A 21,827-nucleotide genomic window follows, 5' to 3' on the forward strand; every position below is an offset into this window, starting at 1 on the left:
ACCTCTTGTTTTATATTTGGTCCAGAGCTTGATCATGTTGAGTTGTAATAATTTTTATGCCCCTTTTATGGGCATTATGTTTTCTGGTCCGTGGGTCTGTTCGTTTGTTCGTTTCCCGTTTCCCGTCCGTCACGCTTCAGGTTAAAGTTTTTGGTCAAGGTAGTTTTTAATGAAGTAGAGGTCCTATCAACTCGAAACTTACTACACATGTTTCTTATGATATATGATCTTTCTGATTTTAATGCCAAATTAGAGTTTTGACCCTAATTTCACAGCCACTAAACAAAGAAAGTGATTGTGCGATTGGGGCATCCATGTAATAAGGGTATTAGACATGGGGTCAATTACTTTTGAAAGTAATTAATTACATTCAATTGAAATCACAAATCTGTAGTTGAATTACACATTACATTTGACCTTTTTGTTGAGCCTTTGACTTTAGTCGAAATAGCGAGACATAGTGATCATACATTCCGTCGGCGTCGTCGTCGGTGTCGTCGGCGGCGTCCACAAATATTCACTCTGTGGTTAAAGTTTTTGAAATTTTAATAACTTTCTTAAACTAAACTGGATTTCTACCAAACTTGGACAGAAGCTTGTTTATGATCATTATATAGTATTCAGAAGTAAATTTTGTAAAAATAAAATTCCATTTTTTCTGTATTTTACTTATAAATGGACTTAGTTTTTTTCTGCCAGGAAACATTACATTCACTCTGTGGTTAAAGTTTTTGAAATTTTAATAGCTTTTTAAACTATACTGAATGTGTACCAAACTTGGACAGAACCTTGTTTATGATCATAATATAGTATCCAGAAGTAAATTTTGGAAAAATAAAATTCCATTTTTTTATATATTTTACTTTTAAATGGACTTGATTTCAACAAAAATTGAATATATGGGGTTCTTCGATATGCTGAATTTAACCATGTATTTAGATTTTTGATATTTGGGCCCCGTTATCAAATTGAGGTCTAAAAGGTCAAAAATTGAACTTTATGAATTCTTTGGGTTCTTTGATATGCTGAATCTAACCATGTATTTAGATTTTGAATATTGGACCATAAAAGGTAAATGTCCAATTTAAGATTTTTTAGTTCTTAGACGACATTCATTCTATGTCAGAAACCTACGCTGTGTCAACTATTTAATCCCAATCCAAATTCAAAGCTTTATCAAGCTTGAATGTTGTGTCCATACTTGCCCCAACTGTTCAGGGTTCGACCTCTGTGGTCACATTCATTCTGTGTCAGTAAAAATTTATTAAAATAAAACAAACAGCCTGACTTTATATTTATAAGATCCCAAATTTAAATGTAATTGAGATGTAATTGTCAATTACTCACAATTTTGGCTATGTAATTCATTACTTTCAATTGCTTGTAATTGAAAAAATGTTAAATTACACATTTCATTCAATTACTTGAGAAATTGTAATTAATTACGGTCAATTACAATTACATATTTTAATTACCCCATTTCTGATGGACAGTGCATTCACTTTCTGAATGCTGATAATTTGAAATTTAAATAATCGTAACTAAAGGATTTTTTTTTGTCAAACCAATATTGGTCCTAAATGCTGATTACCATCCATGAATGTCTGTGTCTTCGATTTTTGATAAGATATTAGGCTTTTGACTTTTTGGGACAAATACATTCATGTCTAGTTCGTGAATTGTGTTGATATACTGGGTAAATTAAGTTGTAAGCTTTCTCAATTAAAACGTTTCATATTTTTCATGTTAGGGCCTTTTAGGGCCGACTATAAAGTATGAGTTTTTCTTATTGTTGAAGGCCACACCATTGCCTATAATTGCTTACATCCATTTTATTTGAACTTTTGTGGATAGTTGTCTAATTGGTAATCATACCACATCTCTTCAATTTTATAAACCTGATGATGAGGCCAATTAGTTGGGATCCTATCTTGTGCATAGTTTTACTTTAGTATTGTTAGCAGATAAACAAGGAAATTTGTTTTTATTATTACATGATAACACAAGACAAAGATACATTTTTGAAACTATTATGAGATAATAAACCAACAAATAAACAGCAACAGCATGAATAGTTTAAAAAAAAACACAAAAAAATGCTTAAACAGTAAACACTTTCTTTTTTTCACAGAAATTTACAGAGTAATGAATTCCGGTTCACTCATGAGAACCCATTTACCAATCTGTCAAGCCTAAGATATTTAAATCTACATAACAATGATGTAGACTATATTCCAGAGGCTGCTTTTGACAACTGTAATGATTTGAGAGAGTTGTAAGTTATTATTACATAGTGTAGCATCTCCATTATAAATAACTGTAATGATTTGAGAGAGTTGTGAGTTATTATTACATAGTGTAGCATCTCCATTTTAAATAACTGTAATGATTTTAGAGAGTTATAGTTATTATAACAGAGTGTAGCATCTCCATTATAAATAACTGTGATGATCTTAGAGAGTTGTGAGTTATTATTACATAGTGAAGCATCTCCATTATAAATAACTGTAAAGATCTTAGAGTGTTGTGAGTTATTATTACATAGTGTAACATCTCCATTATAAATAACTAAAGGTATGAGAGAGTTGTGAGTTATTATAACATAGTGTATAACAATAACTCCGGTATTTATTCAATAGGACAATAGAATAGACAATAGTTTAAATATCTTGGCCAAGAGCAGACGACTCTGTGGAAAACTGTCATTTGGTTCGCAATAACTATCTGAAGAAGCCATTACGACAGCTGAAAGTGCTTACAGTTGTTTTCTTGTAAATTTTTGTGTATTTTCATTATTCATTTTAATCATATATTGTTATGTATATTTTTAGCTCACCAGATGTACAATTTTTTACAAAATCTTTTTCTTTGAAACTGCTGAATCAGTTTCAGCCAGATGTTTGTTGAATGAGTTTTAGAGTATCTAGTATTAATTTTGTATGTTATTTCCTTGTGCATCAAGAAGCATAGCAACTATGTCTAAAATGGAACTAGGGATACAATGATTTTTTTTTTTGGCTTTTGAAGAAAGTATGACATATTCAAAGAACATCTAAATGGTATTTTTAAGCCACTCATTAATATATATTGAACTGGAAAAATAATCATTGATGAAAGATTTAAGCAAAAAAAATACGGGTGAGCAATCTCTTGCAAGCCTCTTGTTACAGGTGAGCCTCTTGTTATATTCAGGCATTTAGAGGCTCAAGACAAAGTAGTAGGGACAATAAGAGCAAGGTTTGGTCCAAAATAATTACCGTACATTATCTAAAATTAACAAAAATATGACCAAGACTAAAGTTGTACAGAAAATTAAAACAGAACTTAAATCTGGATGGAAACTGCATACAACTATATATATATATAAATACCTTACTTTTCAGGACTTTACAGGGAAACAACATTGGTTGGTTGACAAAAAAAATGTTTGAAGATAGTCCACTGATGTATGAATTCAGCATTGCAAACAATGATTTAGCCTACATAGAGAATGGAACATTTGATCACTTCACAAATCTGTATTATTTGTAAGTCTAGTTTACATAGAGAATGGCCTATTATCCAAGCATCCACGGGATGCATTGGATAAGAATAATTTCAAAGGGCGTCCTGGGTTGAATGCGAAAATTTCATTGATATTGGCTTTAGACGGCCTATTTTGTTTTTACGGTTAAGAATATCTGAATCAGAAATGAATTGATCAATTACTCAGTGTGTCTTTTCCTATAAAACCTTTTAATAAAATCAAATCTGTCTTAGAGACGAGACAATCTTAATTTATTAATACCATAGCCATTTAGATGGGAAAAAACCAAAACGGCATATAGTTTGTCAACATAAGTATTCTTCATAAGGCTAATGCTATGACTCCTGATGTACAACTGCAACACAGATAACGTGTGGATATCCTATTGCACCAATTTTGATAGTTATTTCACTGACGTTTATTTATGATCCAGACAAAAGTTTCCATTCGGTTTTTATTTTGTAGATGTATCATTATTTACTTATAATGTACTTACACCAATTTAATTTTGAATCCATACAGGGGTTCAAATCAGCGGTGGTCCGAGGTCCGCGGCCTTCCACTTTTGCAATCAGACTTTCGTCTTTGATACTAGCTAAGCTCGACGGACCTTCGATTTGAAAATAAATTGTCTTTGCAAACCTTTTTACCAAAATTTCCAAATAAACGATCTCAAAACTTATTTTAATCTTTATTATTCATGACAGCGATGTTTATTTTAGTATCTGACTGACAAAAGCAACATTGAAAAACAATGGATGCCGGAAAAGAAGACAGTTACAATATCGGATCCGATTCCAGAAGCGGATAAGGGTACTTTCGGGTTTTTGGGATTAAATTCATAAAAAAAAATTCTAGGCAGGTGACAAAATACATCTATGATTATGTAATATAAACACTAGAATTGAAAACCAAAAGATATATGGAAAAGAATGAAAAATCAGAAAATATTTTATACAGAAACTTAAAATTACTTTTTGACAAAGGAGTAGGTTCATAAAGACCCCTTTTTGCCCCCAAAATATAGCATGTTGGAAAATTGTGAAAATATAATCTTTAAGCTATATTTTGGAAAGAAAAATGCTTCTGCTATATAAATATGAGCTGTTTTTGACAATACAATGCACAAATATCGCGTTCTAGTATCATTAAGTCATGCTAAATTACTGAACTGTTCGAAATGTTAGCATTTTGGTTAATTTTTAGACGGTTTCCGTCTAAAATGAAAGTGGCCGCATTCATGTTCATTCATAATATTGAAATGTAAGTTGTATTTGAGGATAATTCAAAACATGTATAAAGGTTGAGGATGAACACGGATGCGGCCACTTTCATATTTGACAAAAACCATCTGAATAGTGACGTTTTTTGGCATATTTGATAGATTTTTCATATCTAAGCTTGAATCAGAGCGTTTTTAATGACTATATCAGGTAAATCTTTCACATAAACTAATCGAATCATTTAAGTGTTTAAAAATTGTCCAAAAACTTTCGTGATGTGAACCTGAAATTTGAGGCCAAAATCGGTCCTTACCGGATCTACTCCTTTTAATAGAATTGAGAAAGGAAATGGTGAATATGTCAAAGCGACAACCACCCGACCATAGAGCAAACAACAGCCGAAGGCAACCAATGGGTCTTCAATGTAGCGAGAATTCCCGCACCCGTAGGTGTCCTTCAGCTGGCCCCTAAAATATGCATAATAGTACAGTGATAATGGACGTCATACTAAACTCCGAATTATACACAAGCAACTAAAATTTAAAATCATACAAGACTAACAAAGGCCAGAGGCTCCTGACTTGGGACAGGCGCAAAATTGCGGCGGGGTTAAACATGTTTATGAGATCTCAACCCTCCCCCTATACCTCTAGCCAATGTAGAAAAGTAAAACAATAACAATACGCACATTAAAATTCAGTTCAAGAGAAGTCAGAGTCTGATGTCAAAAGATGTAACAGAAGAAAATAAATAAAATGACAATAATACATGAATAACAACAGACTACTAGCAGTTAACTGACATGCCAGCTCCAGACCTCAATTAAACTGATTGAAAGATTATGTCTTCATCATATGAATATCAGGTACAATCCCTCCCGTTAGGGGTTTAGTATCATACTATCATAAAATATATGAGAAGAACATAACCCGTGTCATGCCAACAACTGTTTTTTTTAGAAATAAATGTGTTTAGTTCCGATGCAAAGACCCTATCAGTGAATCAATGTTAAAGCCAAAATATGCAATCTTTAATGACCTGACAACAGTATCGTAACTATATCCCCTTTTAATAAGTCTTAGTCAAATACAATGTGACAGTAATTTTCTTTATCAGTAATAAATGTTGATATTGCATGTAGATGTTTTGAAAGTGTAAACATGTTACTGCAATTTCCTGGGGTTATTTTTTTCTCAATTTTGAAGGGCCAGTTATAAATAGCTGGAAGTTTCTTACATTATTTTCACAAATAGTGCAACTCGATATGATACAATGTAAGCAAAGTAACACAAGCTCTAGTGGACTTTTAAAATTGAGCTGAAACAGTGCAAGCCCTGAGATAATCATGGCATAATTAGTAATTAATTACCAATCGTTGAGACAACACACCCACCCACAGTTACACCCTCCCCAATAAAAAAAAAGTTTACTTGAATTAAAAGTATACAAGACAATTACATATATGATGAACAACCGTGAAACTGACAAAGCTAACCTAATACCAAAAGAACATTTAGTCTGTATCTTACTGAGTTATGAAATATTTTAAGTAAAAGTATGACCTGGAATTACCCACCACCAAACTGTCTATGATTCTATAATGAGGATTACCCACATTGCATCCATTCTTAAATTCACATCCTTAAAATTTGAATAATAAATGCTTTGTAATATTTCTTTACATTTCTTAAGAGATGAATGCTTGTATTATATTTTATTTGCTCATTTCGAAAAGTTGACATTTTGTGTCTGTCATATGTTGACGTTTCCGTTCTTTTTCCAGTGACTACAACAAATGTTGATAAAGCACTGTGAACATTATGTGAATATTTGAATATTTTTACCAATTTAAAAGACGTGCATAATTTCAAATAAAAAATTATAAATTGTTAGTCCGTAATAAAACTTGTAAGAATTTTTCTAAATAGGTTCAACTTGATTACTCTGTGCAATGTGGGTACTGTGACGTAACAACAAGCGAAGAAATTTCTTCCACATATATTTGTGTTCAAATAAAATACTACTTAGGAGTATCATACTACGTTTTTTGATTGAATTAAGCCTTCCAATTGATATTTATACCCCACGCAACGAGTTTTGGAGGGTAAAATGTTTTTGACCCGTCCGCCTGTCCGCCCGTCTCTCCGTCCGTCTGTCGTATCGTCCGTCTGTCCGTCCATCAATTTATCAGTCCGTCAGTCCTGTTTCTTGTCATCGCAACTGCTCTCAAACTACACAACAGAATTTCACGAAACCTTTCCAGATAATAAGGACATACTACGTAGATGTGCATATCGACAAGAAATTACGATTCAATTTTTTTCCAGGAGTTACGCCCCTTTGAATTTATTTGCCCAATATACTACTGCAACTTTTTGTCATCGCAACTCCTCTGAAACCACACAACATAATTTCATGAAACCTTTTCAAATAATAAGGACATACTACGTAGATGTGCATATCGACAGGAAATTACGATTCAATATTTTTTCCAGGATTTACGCCCCTTTGAACTTATTTGCCCAATATACTTCTGCAACCTTTTGTCATCGCAACTCCTCTCAAACCACACAACATAATTTCATGAAACCTTTTCAGTTAATAAGGACATACACTGTACTATGTAGATGTGCATATCGACAGGAAATTATGATTCAATTTTTTTTCTAGGACTAACGCCCCTTTGAACTTATTTGCTTCAATGTACTTCTGCAACAGTTTGTCATCGCAACTCCTCCGAAACCACACAACATAATTTCATGAAACTTTGTAGATAATAAGGACATACTATGTAAATGTGCATATTGACAGGAAATTATGATTCAATTTTCTTCTCTTGCACATATTTTATTTCTCCAATGACAATGTGGGGACGTGGGGTATGTGAACGCACCCACTAAGGTTCTTTAATTTATAGTGTGTTTTTCTATGTTGTGGTGTTATAATATTGTTTCAGAAAAGAGAGAAGGTTTGGCACCATTAAAATTAAAATTTTTAATCCCGCTGCAAATGTTTGCACCTGTCCTAAGTTTAGTAGTTCATACGTGTTTCTCGTTTCTCGTTCTTATATTAGATTAGACCGTTGGGTTTCCCGTTTGAATGTTTTTTCACTAGTAATTTTGGGGGCCGTTTATAGCTTGACAATCGGTGTGAGTCAAAGCTCCATGTTGTTACTTAGATGGAGAGTTGTCTCATTGGCACTCATACCACATTTTCCTATATCTTTTGGCAAAATAAACATATATAAATAAAGTTTCATGTCTGAACCAGACTGGATTAACAAAGAATATAACATAATGGCAATTGTATTCAAAGACTACAGGGAGTAGGAACCCTTCATGTCTGAAAAATGTTAGCGTACCAGTATCATGTATATCAAGCAGGGCTTTAAAAATTATTTTTAGCCAGCCGGACATTTTATTTCTTATCCCGATTTTAGTCCCATAAGAATAAGTAACAAAAGGCAACTATGGTAACCAGTTTGCCATCCCAATGATTGACATTAAAAAACCCTATATTAAACTTTCTTTGATACAAATTCCAAGTTCTGATGTAAACTGTGGAATTGGGAATGCATCATTTGAAGTGTGCAACATCAGCGTACTCATATCTGCCTTATTATTATTTGTGCACAATAACGTTGTCAAAAACTTTACTTTCGTTTAAAAAGAAAATTTTCTAGTACCAGATGTTATCTTGACAATGTTAAAACATGGACAAGAAATGAATACGTAAATTCCGTTTAGTTTGCAAAGCATGATTGAGTGCAAGTTTTCTACATTTTTCTTCCAGAAAATATTTGAAAGTACACTAGAAATATAGGTATCGATTACAATTTAAACATTTTTGAAGAAATTAGGATGCATAATTATATTTCACACCTGTGTACATGCGCACTATGTTCTATGTACTAGTTCAAACAACGTGATTTTGACGATTTTTCATTTTTACCTTTTTAATTTTCTCATCAAATTATATTTGTAAACGTATTTCTGATAATTTTAATCTTTTTGACTAAATAAATTTGATGCAAACAGTTGAAATGTAAGAAAATAACTTTGAAAACATTGATATAAATGTCTGGTTCAAAACAGTTTACCTGTCACCTGAACAGGTAAATTCCATCTGTTCAACAACTAATTAGCCTTGATTAAAATGATAAGGTATTAAAGAAGGGGTTGTTTTGATAGTACTTTATAATCATTTCACTTTTATGACCGGAAAAATGTGGCGGTTAAAGGCAAAATGTTGGGTCAAAAATATTTCTAATTATGTTAAAATGACGGTCTCTTAAGAAAGCCTTGAAAACTGAAAAGTAGATGATCGTTTCATGCTTTGCCCTGGCAGACAATGTCCGGTACAAATACAAATGTCCGGAATATATGACCATTTTGGAAGCCATGATATCAAGACACTGCTAAGATTTATAACATTAGTAAACAGACCACAGAGCATGGCAAACAGGACTTTATCAAACATTTTACTTTTCACAAGAAACAAATCTGAAATCAATGTTGTTACCCAGAAGTCAGAAATCAAATGTGATAATTTTATCTTTCACTCTTACGAGTTGTTATTTAAAGTTATAGCTGAACAGATGTGTTTGTTTATATTAGTGCAAGTATACTTTTGACCTCCACATTTATGGTGCCGTGACCAGGATTTAAACAAGCTCAAGTTGATACTATCCAGGTACAGAAGTGCTGTTACCAAACTAATTCGAAAGATTGATGCAGCGAAACAGGATACATATTTCGATCTAGAAGAATTGACCACAAAGTTTGACAACCTACTTCAGAAACAAAAATTACTGAACAACTTGAATGAGCAGATAATCAACCTAGTATAAGCATCTGTCGCAAATTCAAAATTTCAATCCAGGTATCTATGACTATGATGAGTTTATTTACGTGTTTGAATATTGCCATCTTAATATTTTCTGTTTACTATTTCAGTTACTTTCATAATAACAAACTAACACAGCTGCCATCCCTTGGAGATTTCTCTGACCTGGGAGCATACTACTTCAGTGCAAGCAACAACAGAATTACAGAAATCAAATCTTATACTTTTGCAAATATGAACGGATATTCCTTGTAAGTTATTAACAAATACAGGTGCCAAGTTTTTTTTAAAGGATAATGATGCCTTGTCTCATATTGCAGATTTCTTGAAGTTTCACATTATTTTTTTTGTGTGTTCTCATACTATCAATTAATATAATATATGTAGTTGTAGGTTGTCTAAATATATTTTGATACTTGTGTAAGTCTGCCAATACTCCTTTTAGAGCCGAAAGTTTTTTCTATAATTTTGATATATTTTGTCAAGTAAGTTTTTGATGAAGTTGAGGTCCAATCAGCTTGAAACTTAAAACCTTTGATGAAGTTGAGGTTCAATCAACTTGAAACCTTTGACATGTTTTCCCTATGATATGATATTTCTAATTTTAATGCCAAATAAGAGTTTTTATCCCAAATTAACAGACCACTGAACATAGAAAATTATTGTGCAAGTGGGGCATCCATGTACTAGGGACACATTGATTAAAGGAAATGTTTAATGATCACATCAACCTTTATTGGTTCACAGGCAATTACTTATAAGTGTATGGATCTGTATAAATTTTAGCTCATGGTTCCATACTGCTATAGGAGGGTTGGAAGACCATTTTATCAATATGAGTACTAGATGCTTAATTTTACATATCATGAGTTCAAATTTAGAGTTCTGAAGCAAATCAGGATATTTAGAATATTGCTTTATTTTAATGTAATAGGAACTCATTATTTGTGCTTGAGGTTTTTGTAAATGAACACATATTTCAGCAAGTGGGACTTAAGCACAGAGACTTACTACGGAAGGTTCTTATTTTTACAAGGAGGTAGCTGCTTTTATACGACCGCCAAAAAATTTTGCGTTCGTATATTGGTATCACGTCATCGTCGTCGTCTGTAGTCGTTGTCGTCGTCGTCAGAGTCGTATGAAGACACTTAGTTTCCGGTCAATAACTTTAGTTTAAAAGAATGGATTTTTATGAAATTTAAACACAAGGTTTGAAACTAGGAAAGGCAGGTTGGGATTGATTTTGGGGGTTATGGTTCCAACAGTTTAGGGACAAGAGGCTTTTTTGTTTTTACTTATGATTCATTTTTATCAAATCCATTATGGCTAAATAATAATATTAAGATTGGTCATAAATTTCAGTAATTTATCTAGAATGATTCAAAAGTGGTATTAGATTTGTAAATGATATAGTGGACCAAAATGGATTGTATATTTCATTTGACCAATTTAAGCAAATATATAACATTAACACAGATTTTCTTAAATTTAACAGTGTTATTTCAACAGTGAAAGAGGCATCAAAATCTTTCACTAAAGAATCTTACAAATTAGTTTGTCCTTTTATACCATCATGTCTGCAAGTATTTTTGAAACATTGTAAAGGATCAAAAGATATGTATTCTGAAATAATGTTATTTCTACTGGACAGCTTAAGTGGGTTAACATTTTAGGTGAACAGAATCTGAACTGGAAAATGATTTTCAGACTGCCTTTTGCTGTTACTAAAAATAGTAAATTACAGTGGTTGCAATATAGGATTAACCATTGTATTATTGCAACAAATCAGTATTTAGTTGAAATGAAATTGACTAATGATCCTTTATGTACATTTTGTAAATCAGATAACGAGTCTATAGAACACCTATTTTGGAATTGCAATACTGTACAAAATTTTCTACAGGATATTGATAACTGGTTCCTTTCCGGTGGAATAAGTCTCCAAATGAATAAAGTAAACTTTCTTTTAGAAGATTTATCCAGGTTATTCCCCAACAACCCATACAACATGATTTTTCTTTATATTAAACAATATGTGTATAATTAATTCTAGATGCTTTAAAAAGAATCTCTCAATGCAAGCAATTATAATAAGATGAAAGATATGTATAAATTAGAGAGTATGATAGCTGTAAAAAATTTAAAAAAAAAGTTATTTGAATTTGGTTCACGTTTTTAAATTTGTCCACACGAGGTCCAAAGGGATTTCATCAAAAATTGAATTATTGAGGTTCTTTGATATGCTCAATCTACCCATGTATTTAGATTTTTAATTTTGGGTCCCGTTTTTAAATTGGTCTACGTTAAGGTCCAAAGTGTCCAAAATAAAACTTAGTTTGATTGTAACAAACATTGAATTCTTGGGGTTCATTGATATGCTGAATCTAAACATGTATTTAGATTTTCGATTATGGGCCCAGTTTTCAAGTTGGCCCAAATTGGGGTCCAAAATTAGACGTTGTTTCATTTCATCAAAAATTGAATTCTTTGGATTCTTTGATATGCTGAATCAATCCATGGCCATGTATTTAGATTTTGGATATTGGACCATAATACGTAAATTAAATTTACAAGTTCAGTAGACCATATTCTTTCAGAAACCTTTACTGTGTCAACTATATGATCACAATCCGAATTCAGAGCTGTATCAAGCTTGAATGTCCATACTTGCCCCAACTGTTCAGGGTTCGACCTCTGATGTAATATTAAGCTGTGCCCTGCGGAGCATCATGTTCTGTATGTTTACTCATGCGTTATATACTTTTCATTACTACAAAACCACATCCACTGATCAAGACAAAACCGAATTAATTGTGTTTGCACCAAAACAACAACTAAGCAACTATCCAGTTTCCAACTAACATTCGATGGAACTATATTGACTGATGCTTCTTGTGTGAAAAATCTTGGATTTTATTTTGACAAAACACTCAGCATGGAACAACAAGCTAGTGCAACGACAAAAGCATGTTTTCATCAGATACGAAATATTGGTCGCATTAGATCCCTGATTACAGATGAGGCATGTAAGACTCTAGTGTGCTCACTCGTTACATCACGACTAGATTATGGTAATGCGCTGTTATACGGAACAAAAAGCTGTGTAATAACAAAACTACAGCATGTGCAAAATACAGCAGCACGGCTAATAACGCGCAAGAGAAAATACAATTCAATAACACCTGTTCTCATTTCATTGCACTGGTTACCGGTTCATTTTCGTTGTCAGTACAAACTCCTGCTGTACATTTTTAAAGCAATTCATGGCAAGGCACCATCATACCTACAGGAATTAGTTGAACATTACAAACCTGGTAGAGCCTTGCGATCGGAGAAAAGCATGCTGTTACGACTACCAAAAGATGTTAGGACAAAACGCTATGGTGAACGACGGTTCGATATTGCCGCACCAACTCTTTGGAACAGCTTACCTTCATCCTTACGAAATGAACAATCTTTTGACGTTTTTAAAAAGGATCTTAAGACATATTTTTTCCGAAGTGCTTTCATTGATTTTTTGTAAATTTTGAAATTTATGAACAATTTGTTTTACCAGTTGATTGTATTGTGAACTTTTACTTAATAATTTTTAATACTTGAGTCACTGTGGTTTAATGCTAATCATTATTTTAAATTTATACAGAGGAAATTTTAAATTTTTCTTAACTCATTTTTATTTTTTGAAACTTTTTACTTTTCTTTCATTTTGATTAATTTTAAATTTTTGTATATTTTTTGTGTGGGTTGTACATTCTTTTATATTATTCTATTTAACCGACAATCAATGTTTTCATTTTACACGCCACTGCTCAGAAATTGCATTTATGTGATTGTATATTTTGCTTTTACCTTATGTATCTTATTTTTTGTTTATTCATGTTAAGCGCTTAGGGTAATTTTTCAAATTATATAATGCGCTATATAAATATTGTATAATAATAATAATAATAATCAAAAGAGAAAACTAAATTTTAACACAACAGATTCTCAAATATATATACAACATTGCAACAAATTATAAATGAACCTTTTAAAGATTATTCACAATCCCAAACTTGTTCTCTAGTCAAACATGGAATAAAAGATAGTTAAAATTAATCAGGACCCTTGACCTTTTTATAGATAAGGTTTACATGTCTGCTTTGCATGAAGTATCTAACCTTGAACTTATTTTCATGGTTTATTGTGTGTATTGAATGATTGTAAGGTGTACATGTGTCTGTCTGGCTTTGATTATCTGACCTCGACCTCATGGTCATGGATCATTAATAATGTTAATTTAATATTATAGTTGTATGAAAAGTATATGGTTAAAACTATCAACATAAAACCAATCATGGTCAATAATACAGGTGAGACATTTCAGCCATGCATTCTAGTGAATTTTGTGTGCATGATTCTTAATTTTATTATGTGTCTCTTTTTTATATCATAATTCTGATATAAAAATATTCCATATCATGTAGTTATATGTTAATTTAAGTTCAACAACAAATCTTTATTGGCAAATTCTATGCAAGGACAACAAATCATTATTTTATTGATAATTTTACTCTTGTCATTTTTTGTAGAGATCTATCTCATAACCAGATTTCAGTGATTTATAGTGATGCATTTGACAATATCAACTATGATCATATAACTTTAACTGATAATCCAATGAAGACTTTAGAATCCAGGTCTTTTGTTGGTATAACTCTAGCCAATAATTTGTAAGTATTTTTGTAAGTATTTTGACTATTATGTAAAAAAAATGTGGTATAATTGCCAATAAGACAACTTTTCCACCAGCAACCAAATGAAATAGTTCAAATGACTAAATAGGCCAGGTTATTGGAATGGTCTCAGAATGTTAAATTGGTTCAGAATAAGAGAAAATTCAGCATGTATGTCATATGTCAATAAAGATTATTTATAGGGTGATATCTATTAACCGTGACTGTGTACTTCTTTATCCCGTCACTGTGTTATTGTTATATGATAATTTTTGTGTTCTTGTCTTTCATTTTTGCTTATGTGCTTTGTCTGTATACCTTCTTGTGTTTCTTTGATATATATGAAGTGGCTTTGTACTTATACCTCCCATCATTGTGTTATTGTTCTATGATAGGTTTTGTATTCTTGTCTTTCATTTTTATATGACTACAAACATTTTTTTGGGATTCGTATAATGCTATGGTGTTGTCAACGTATATTTGTTCCTAATAATATTTGTTCCTGAGGGAAACAATATTATAATTATATTTGTTCTGCGGAAATTGTGTCATGGAATAATTTTTCTATCTGTATTATATTTGTTCCACTGATATTAGGAACTTATCTTATATGTTGATGAGTATAACACATGTCTTTAGTATAGGGGGAGGTTGGGTCACACAAAACATGGTTAACCAAGCCGCATTTTTGCGCCTGTCCCAAATCAGGAGTCTCTCGCCTTTGTTAGTCTTGTATGATTTTTTTAGTTCATTTATATGTTTTGGAATAAAGTTTGACGTCAATTTTCACTGAACTAGTTCACATAATTATTATGTAAAAAAAATGGAACCTATGTTGAATGTAACTGACTATGTTTACAAGTTCAGCTGTGAAATATAAATGTTAATTCTAATGAGAAAAATATCATTCAAAGGTAAAATATGCGTACCAGTAATTGTTGATAATTCAGAAATGATTGTTTTAATATCTTCAAGATTGGGAACAATAATTTCCCATATTCACGATATATATTTTCATAATAATTGTTGATACAAATTACCAATACGGCATTAGTAATGGATAGAATATAATAATATTTTTGGGTCGGAAAAGATATTACATAATATTTTTTCCAATCCGAATAATTATTACATAAGATTTTTTCCTTTTTTTTTCATTTTAATGAGTTATATGTCAAAATGATAAAAGTCAAAATATTATACCAGTCATAAAATTGAAATTTTTACCGTAATGTTTATTCCAAAAATAATTTATTATGTAATAAAACATCCTATTGGAATTTGTTTAATGTGATTAAAATTCTGAGGCATCGGTCCTTTTATTATGCTGATGGAATAAATATCACATAACAATAATTCCAATTGGAACTTTTGTTACACCTTATATTATCTTTGGAATTAATATTATGATGGAACATATATTCTGTGACAGTGTTGTCGTCATCTGCATTGTCCGAAGACACATTTGGTTTCCAGAAATAACTTAAGTTTAATTGAATGGATCTGTATGATTTTTTTTAGAAGGTTCTAAACCACAAAAGGAAGGTTTGGTTGATTTTGGGGATGATGGTTCCTAACAAAGGGGTCCAAAACGAGCATTTTTCTAGTTTCAGGATAATAACTGAAGTATTTCGATTACTCTGAAATTGTACCACACTGTTTAATACCACATGTAGCAGGTTGGGATTTATTTTGGGGATTATGGTGCGAACACTTTATGAATTAAGGGCCAAAAAGTTACCAAAGACAAGCATTTTTGTAGTTTCCGGACAATAACTGGTGTGAAAGTGTATGGAGCTCTCTAAAATTCAACTGCAACATTCAATACTATAAAGGAAAGGCTGGGATTGAGTTTTGGGGTAATTGCTTCCAAAGGGCCAAGTGAGCTTTTCTTATCACTTGGCGTCTGTTGTCCGTAGCGTCATCCGTCGTCGTTAACTTTTACAAAAAAAACAAATTTCACCAAACTTGGCCACAATCATCATTGGGGTATTTAATAAAAACAAAGTGTGTTTGGTGACCCGGCCAACCAATCAAGATGGCCGCCATGGCTAAAATTAGAACATAGGGGTAAAATGTAGATTTTTGCTTATATCTCTGAAACCAAAGCATTTAGAGCAAATCTGACATGTGTTAAAATGTTTCTGCGGTAAAATTTTCAGATGAATCGGACAACCCGTTGTTGGGTTGTTGCCACTGAATTGGTAATTTTGAGGAAATTTTGCCGTTTTTGATTATTATCTTGAATATTATTATAGATAGAGATAAGTGTAAACAGCAATAATGTTCAGCAAAGTAAGGTAGAAAAACAAGTCAACATGACCAAAATGATCAGTTGACCCCTTAAGGTCTTATTGTTTTTTATAGTACATTTTTAACAATTTTCATAATTTTTGTAAATTTTTGTAAATTTTTACAAAATATTTTCCACTGTTACTACATGGCAAGATTAATTATAGATTGAAATATTTGAAAGCAGCAAGAACGTTCAGTAAATGAAGATTTACAAACACATCAACATCACCAAAACACAATTTTGTCATGAATCCATCTTTGTCCTTTGTTTAATATGCACATTATCAAAGACAAAGGTGAGCGACACAGGGTCTTTAGAGCCTCTATGTTTTGTTGCGCCTGCGATTAACAGCAAAAGTAGGCGAGACAGTGGGTTCGGCAGAACCCTACACATTTTTTTTACCTATTGTACCTGTTTGTTTTGTTTGCACATTGTTGTCAATATAATCGAATTTAATGAGACTGTAATACAAGTGAAAGGTTTAGCTAGCTATTAAACCAGGATTGAGCAACAATTTTCTATAACGGACCATGCAAGGGCTGTATAGCCAGTAAAGGTGGTTAAAAACTTCAATTTGTTGTATTTCGATATAAGAAAATGCCTGTAACAAGTCAGGAATTTGAGAGTTTTTATCCATTTGTTTGATATGTTTGAGCTTTTGATTTTGCCATTTGACAGGGATTTTCCGTTTTGAATTTTCCTCGATGTTCAGTATTTTTGTGATTCTACTTTTTACATATTATTGGAATAAAAGGTGCATATTAAAGATTTCAATTTGCAATAAATTTATGTATTTTGTACACACACATAAACCTAAAAAGGTATTGAGAATTTTTTTTTTCAACAAATGGAGTAATCATAATGCATAGAGGTACCTCTTTTTTCCAGGAATATGAATGATATGGAAATAAGTCATGTGCCAGCTTCTGCCTTTGTCAATGTCAACGCTAAAGATTTACTATTGCAAAATAACCAGATAGAATACATTGAAGAAAATGCTTTTGATAATGTTATTTTAACAGAAGATTTGTAAGTAAACTAGATAGTTCATTTTTTTATATATAAATAAGGCCGTAAGTTTTCTCGTTTGAATTGTTCTACATTTTCATTCGGGTCCTTTTTTTAGCTGACTAATTGATAAAGGCTTTGCACATGACCCTTTGTGGAGAGTTGTCTCATTGGCAATCATACCACATCTTCTTTTTTTTTTATAGATAGGACCACATTAAATTAAAATCTGAGATCAATCTCACAGGTAAGAAAATATTCATAAACATTTTTAATTGTCCAATATTACATACATATTTCAGGGTAGGCAAAACGAGGTTATATGAGTATTGCCAGCTATAAATTATATCGTCCCACATTGTCATTAATAAAATGGAAGTTGCATATCAGATAATTTTTTTTAAACAATTGCTTTCATGCCATGGAGCATAGCTATTGTTGTAACATCATAACAATCAAGCCAAAGTTTTGAGTAGATAAAACTTATTCCTGTCTATCATTCTAAAAATCTTCTGTTTGTTACATTTACAGTTGTAAATCATTTAAAATGCTTAATTATATGGTTTCACTTGGGTGTCAAACATACTGGTTATCAATGATTTTTAGCTCAGGCTAAAAAATGCCGTTTTGTAACAAAAACTTTGTGTATTTAAAAATATTTAAAATAAATATTTGATGATTTCCCTTGAATTTTCCTGTTTTAAGGTAGATAGTAAGTAAATGTTTTTTTTTTATAATTTGCTAAAATGAAGATTTAACTATGCGTTTTTTAGAAATATAATAAAAAGTATGGGTAACCGTGCTGCTTTTTAAGCTGTGAGTCGTTGAAAATTGCCTAAATTTGGTTAGTTTGTTGATGAAATCTCTATGAGATATAATTTTGAAATAAATTGTGAGAAGATAGGTTTCATAATGTGTTTTAAGAAAATTAGAAGAAAACATGGTGTCACCGAACTTGTTTTCTTGCCACAAAATTTTCCCTATTAGCCAAGTATCAATTTTGTATTAAAAGAGTTAACTCCCCTTAATTGGCTCATTTGAAAACAGTTATTTTAAAAACCAAAGAGGTCGATATTTGTTAAAATATTTTAAATAATACTGTAAATTAACAAGTTTTCTTTATATAAATAAACAGTCTAACCACTAAATTGCAAATCTGTTTCCAAATTTACTAATTTTGGCAAATAACTAGACCGATTTTGTACTGTGACTGTACAATCCAAGATGGCGGTATACCATGAATCTTCCTTAAGTTACCTTCTTTTAAATAATGTGAATTGTTAAAAGAATATAAATGGAATATAAATTGAACAAACAGTCATAAAAGGATGATAATTAAATGATTTGAAATGTCTTTGGACAAATAATTAAAAAAAATAATTTGGAAACAATTTGTTGGTTCTATACTTCTTTTAAAGGCTTACATGAAAATTTATATCTTAAGTATGACCTTCTTAGTTTACATGGTTGACTGTGCAAAGTTAAAAACGTCCATTTGTGAGTTAATATGAGAGTACAGAAAATGAAAGATTTTTTATGGTATTTAGTATTAAAAGAAAAGATAAGATTGATCTTTTTGCAGTGAATGAGTTGTTGAATTAAGATTTAGAAAGATAAAGAGGTCCATTTCTTCTAATAAAAAAAATTAATTACAAGTACAAGGGTACTATAAACATATTACATACGGATGGAAAGTTGAAGAAAAAACACTTTAAAAGACAATTTCTACATACCTGTCTACTGACCCGGATCCTGCGGATGTGACCTGAGATTTTCACAGTTCGGGTGACCAAATAACCTGGGAATTCGAAAAATAACCCGTTTCAACCGGATTCCTAAGCTTTCAGACTGATAATTTTGTAAATGATTTCCTTTAAAATAACCTGTAAATTCGTAATACTTCCTGGACAAGAAGTTCAACTACCTGTGTAAACTCAAATCAAGTGACCCATTTCAGTGCATGGCTTCACTTGACAGCTTTGGTGTCAAACAAACTGGTAATTAACTCCAATTACCTTAGATTTAGGTCGTAAATAATTTGGGTATTTCAAAGTTGTTTCACAAACAACTTGAGTTTCTTCCCCTTTTTGTCATCTCACAATATTCTCCTTAAACTTATGTGATTTTTGTAAGAAGATTAAATCTGAAATGATTTGAATGCAAAAACATATCAGAATAATACTTTTACTATTTTACTACCTAAGAACAATTGAAAAATTAAAATTTTGAAAATTACTTTTTTCATCTTTACTTCTTTTAATTGTTTAACTTTATCTTATTACATTCGAATATCAACATCTGTCATGTTTAATCCAGTCAAGGTCGTTATAAAGATATAAAAAAAAACTTTCATCATCAGATATGTTCATATGATTAAATATGCACAAATGTATGCAATGAAAACATTGGAATGAAGATGAAAATGAATTAAGGCAGCATAACATAAATCTATCAATGGCCTTCAAGTGCAATGAAATAATAATATGTACAATTTTAAATTCCTTAACCATGTGGATATGTCTTGGAAACTTTGATATAAATCATCGAAAAAATGTATACGCGTTATGACCTGAGATTTCATTCTTCTATGCAGGTCATCACCTGCATTTTCATTGTCATAGGTTGACAGGTACGTTTCTACATCACACTGTTACATTTATGTCGACAAAAAAACTCCTGATCTGAGTCCTAATCTTCTGACCAAAATTTCCCAATCTCCTTATCTAAGTTTCACAGTCCATCACATGTACGTAGAAGGCCCAGTGAGAAAGTACAGTTTTTATACCTGCGATTTCCTTCTCAAGACATTTCATAAAAAATATTGAAAAATGTCAGTTGTTAATTTAATATTGAAAACTTGACTGAATTATACCTTATACAGTGATTTAATTTTTTTTTTAATTCTTGTGTCTTGATTGGAAGAGGTCAAGATGCTCTTGTTCCTTCATAAAATCTGCATCCATTCAGAAAATTATCGTTAGCACGTTACACTAATGTAAAAAACAAGATCTCGAGATCTGTCTTACATTGACAGTGTACCAATTTGATCATTTTCGTAGCTTTCTCGATTGACACACTGTACATGCTGTACTCTTTTAATATGTCTTGGCCGATATTGTAAATTTGAACGCGAACAAATTATTGTCTGATTTTGAATTTTTTCTTTGGTAGACATTCCTTATCAGCCAATCGAAATCATTGTTTCTCTTTATTATTGGGCTGTATTTGATCACCCAATCAAAATCGTTGTTCCTGGAGTAATTGGACTGCATTGCAAACATACTAAAATTTAAATTTATTTGGAAGATCATAATTGTACAAATCGTGATCTTGGCAGATGATTATTCATTCGGAGGAAGGTTCTCATACAGGCATGACTGATGAAAAGAATTCAAAGATACATTACCAACATAAAACTATTGTCTTATTTCTATTACAATGCCCAACCGGGAATAATGTTTGAAAGAATAATTTGAAAAAAGTAAAGAAAGAATATGAACATGCAATTTATCAAATTTTAATTATAGGTTTATATAATATATATACTTTGACGAGTTTCGAAAATCAGTGCTGATCAAAAACTTTTGAAAGAGTTATGCACCTTGGAATTATAAAATTGAAAATTGCCTTATGAGCCTGTACAATTTTTGCCAGATTTTTATGAAATATAAATTATAGGTTTATATCACCGAGGTTGAAAAATCAGTCCCGATCAATTATTTTAAAAAGAGTTATGCCCCTTGTTTATATATTTTTATTATGGGAATCACTGAAGCCCTCAATTCTTAAAGATATTGATGAAAGTCTTATAGAACAACAAAAATATGTTTTTTAGTTATTGTCCTATAGTGTACCTTTGGACCTTGGAACTCTGTTCTTTTATTAGATTTGGTTTATGGAAGATTATTTATCCATGTTTAAATCTTTGAAAGGTTCATTACAACGTAGCTCTATTTGAGATAATTTGTCCTCATGAGATAGTCTTTACTATTGAATAATTCATATCAAATAGTGTAAATCTGTCCTAAAACTGCATGCAATATGTCAGCCAAAACAAAATTTCATTTATTTAACCACAAGTTATTTTATTTGTTTACCGCTGTCTATGACAAGACATGCTATTGTATACCAATATCCTTCCGTCAGTCTATGCTTCGTACAATAACCCAAATTTGCGTTTACCAATTATCATGTCTGAAAAAAATCATTATAGA

At 31.4% G+C, this 21,827-nt stretch overlaps 1 protein-coding gene across 1 annotated transcript in view; it reads left to right on the top strand.

The window, feature by feature from the left end:
• Positions 1–21,827, top strand: part of LOC139503686 (uncharacterized) — a 388,876-nt gene that overhangs the window by 121,926 nt on the left and 245,123 nt on the right. Inside the window, exons 19-23 of the mRNA XM_071293512.1 lie at positions 2,132–2,275; positions 3,384–3,527; positions 9,705–9,845; positions 14,166–14,306; positions 17,494–17,634. Coding sequence (XP_071149613.1) covers positions 2,132–2,275; positions 3,384–3,527; positions 9,705–9,845; positions 14,166–14,306; positions 17,494–17,634 — 711 coding nt within the window. The remainder of the gene's footprint in view (positions 1–2,131; positions 2,276–3,383; positions 3,528–9,704; positions 9,846–14,165; positions 14,307–17,493; positions 17,635–21,827) is intronic.

The sequence above is a fragment of the Mytilus edulis genome, chromosome 14 (assembly GCF_963676685.1).
Source record: "Mytilus edulis chromosome 14, xbMytEdul2.2, whole genome shotgun sequence".
Lineage (NCBI taxonomy): Eukaryota > Metazoa > Mollusca > Bivalvia > Mytilida > Mytilidae > Mytilus > Mytilus edulis.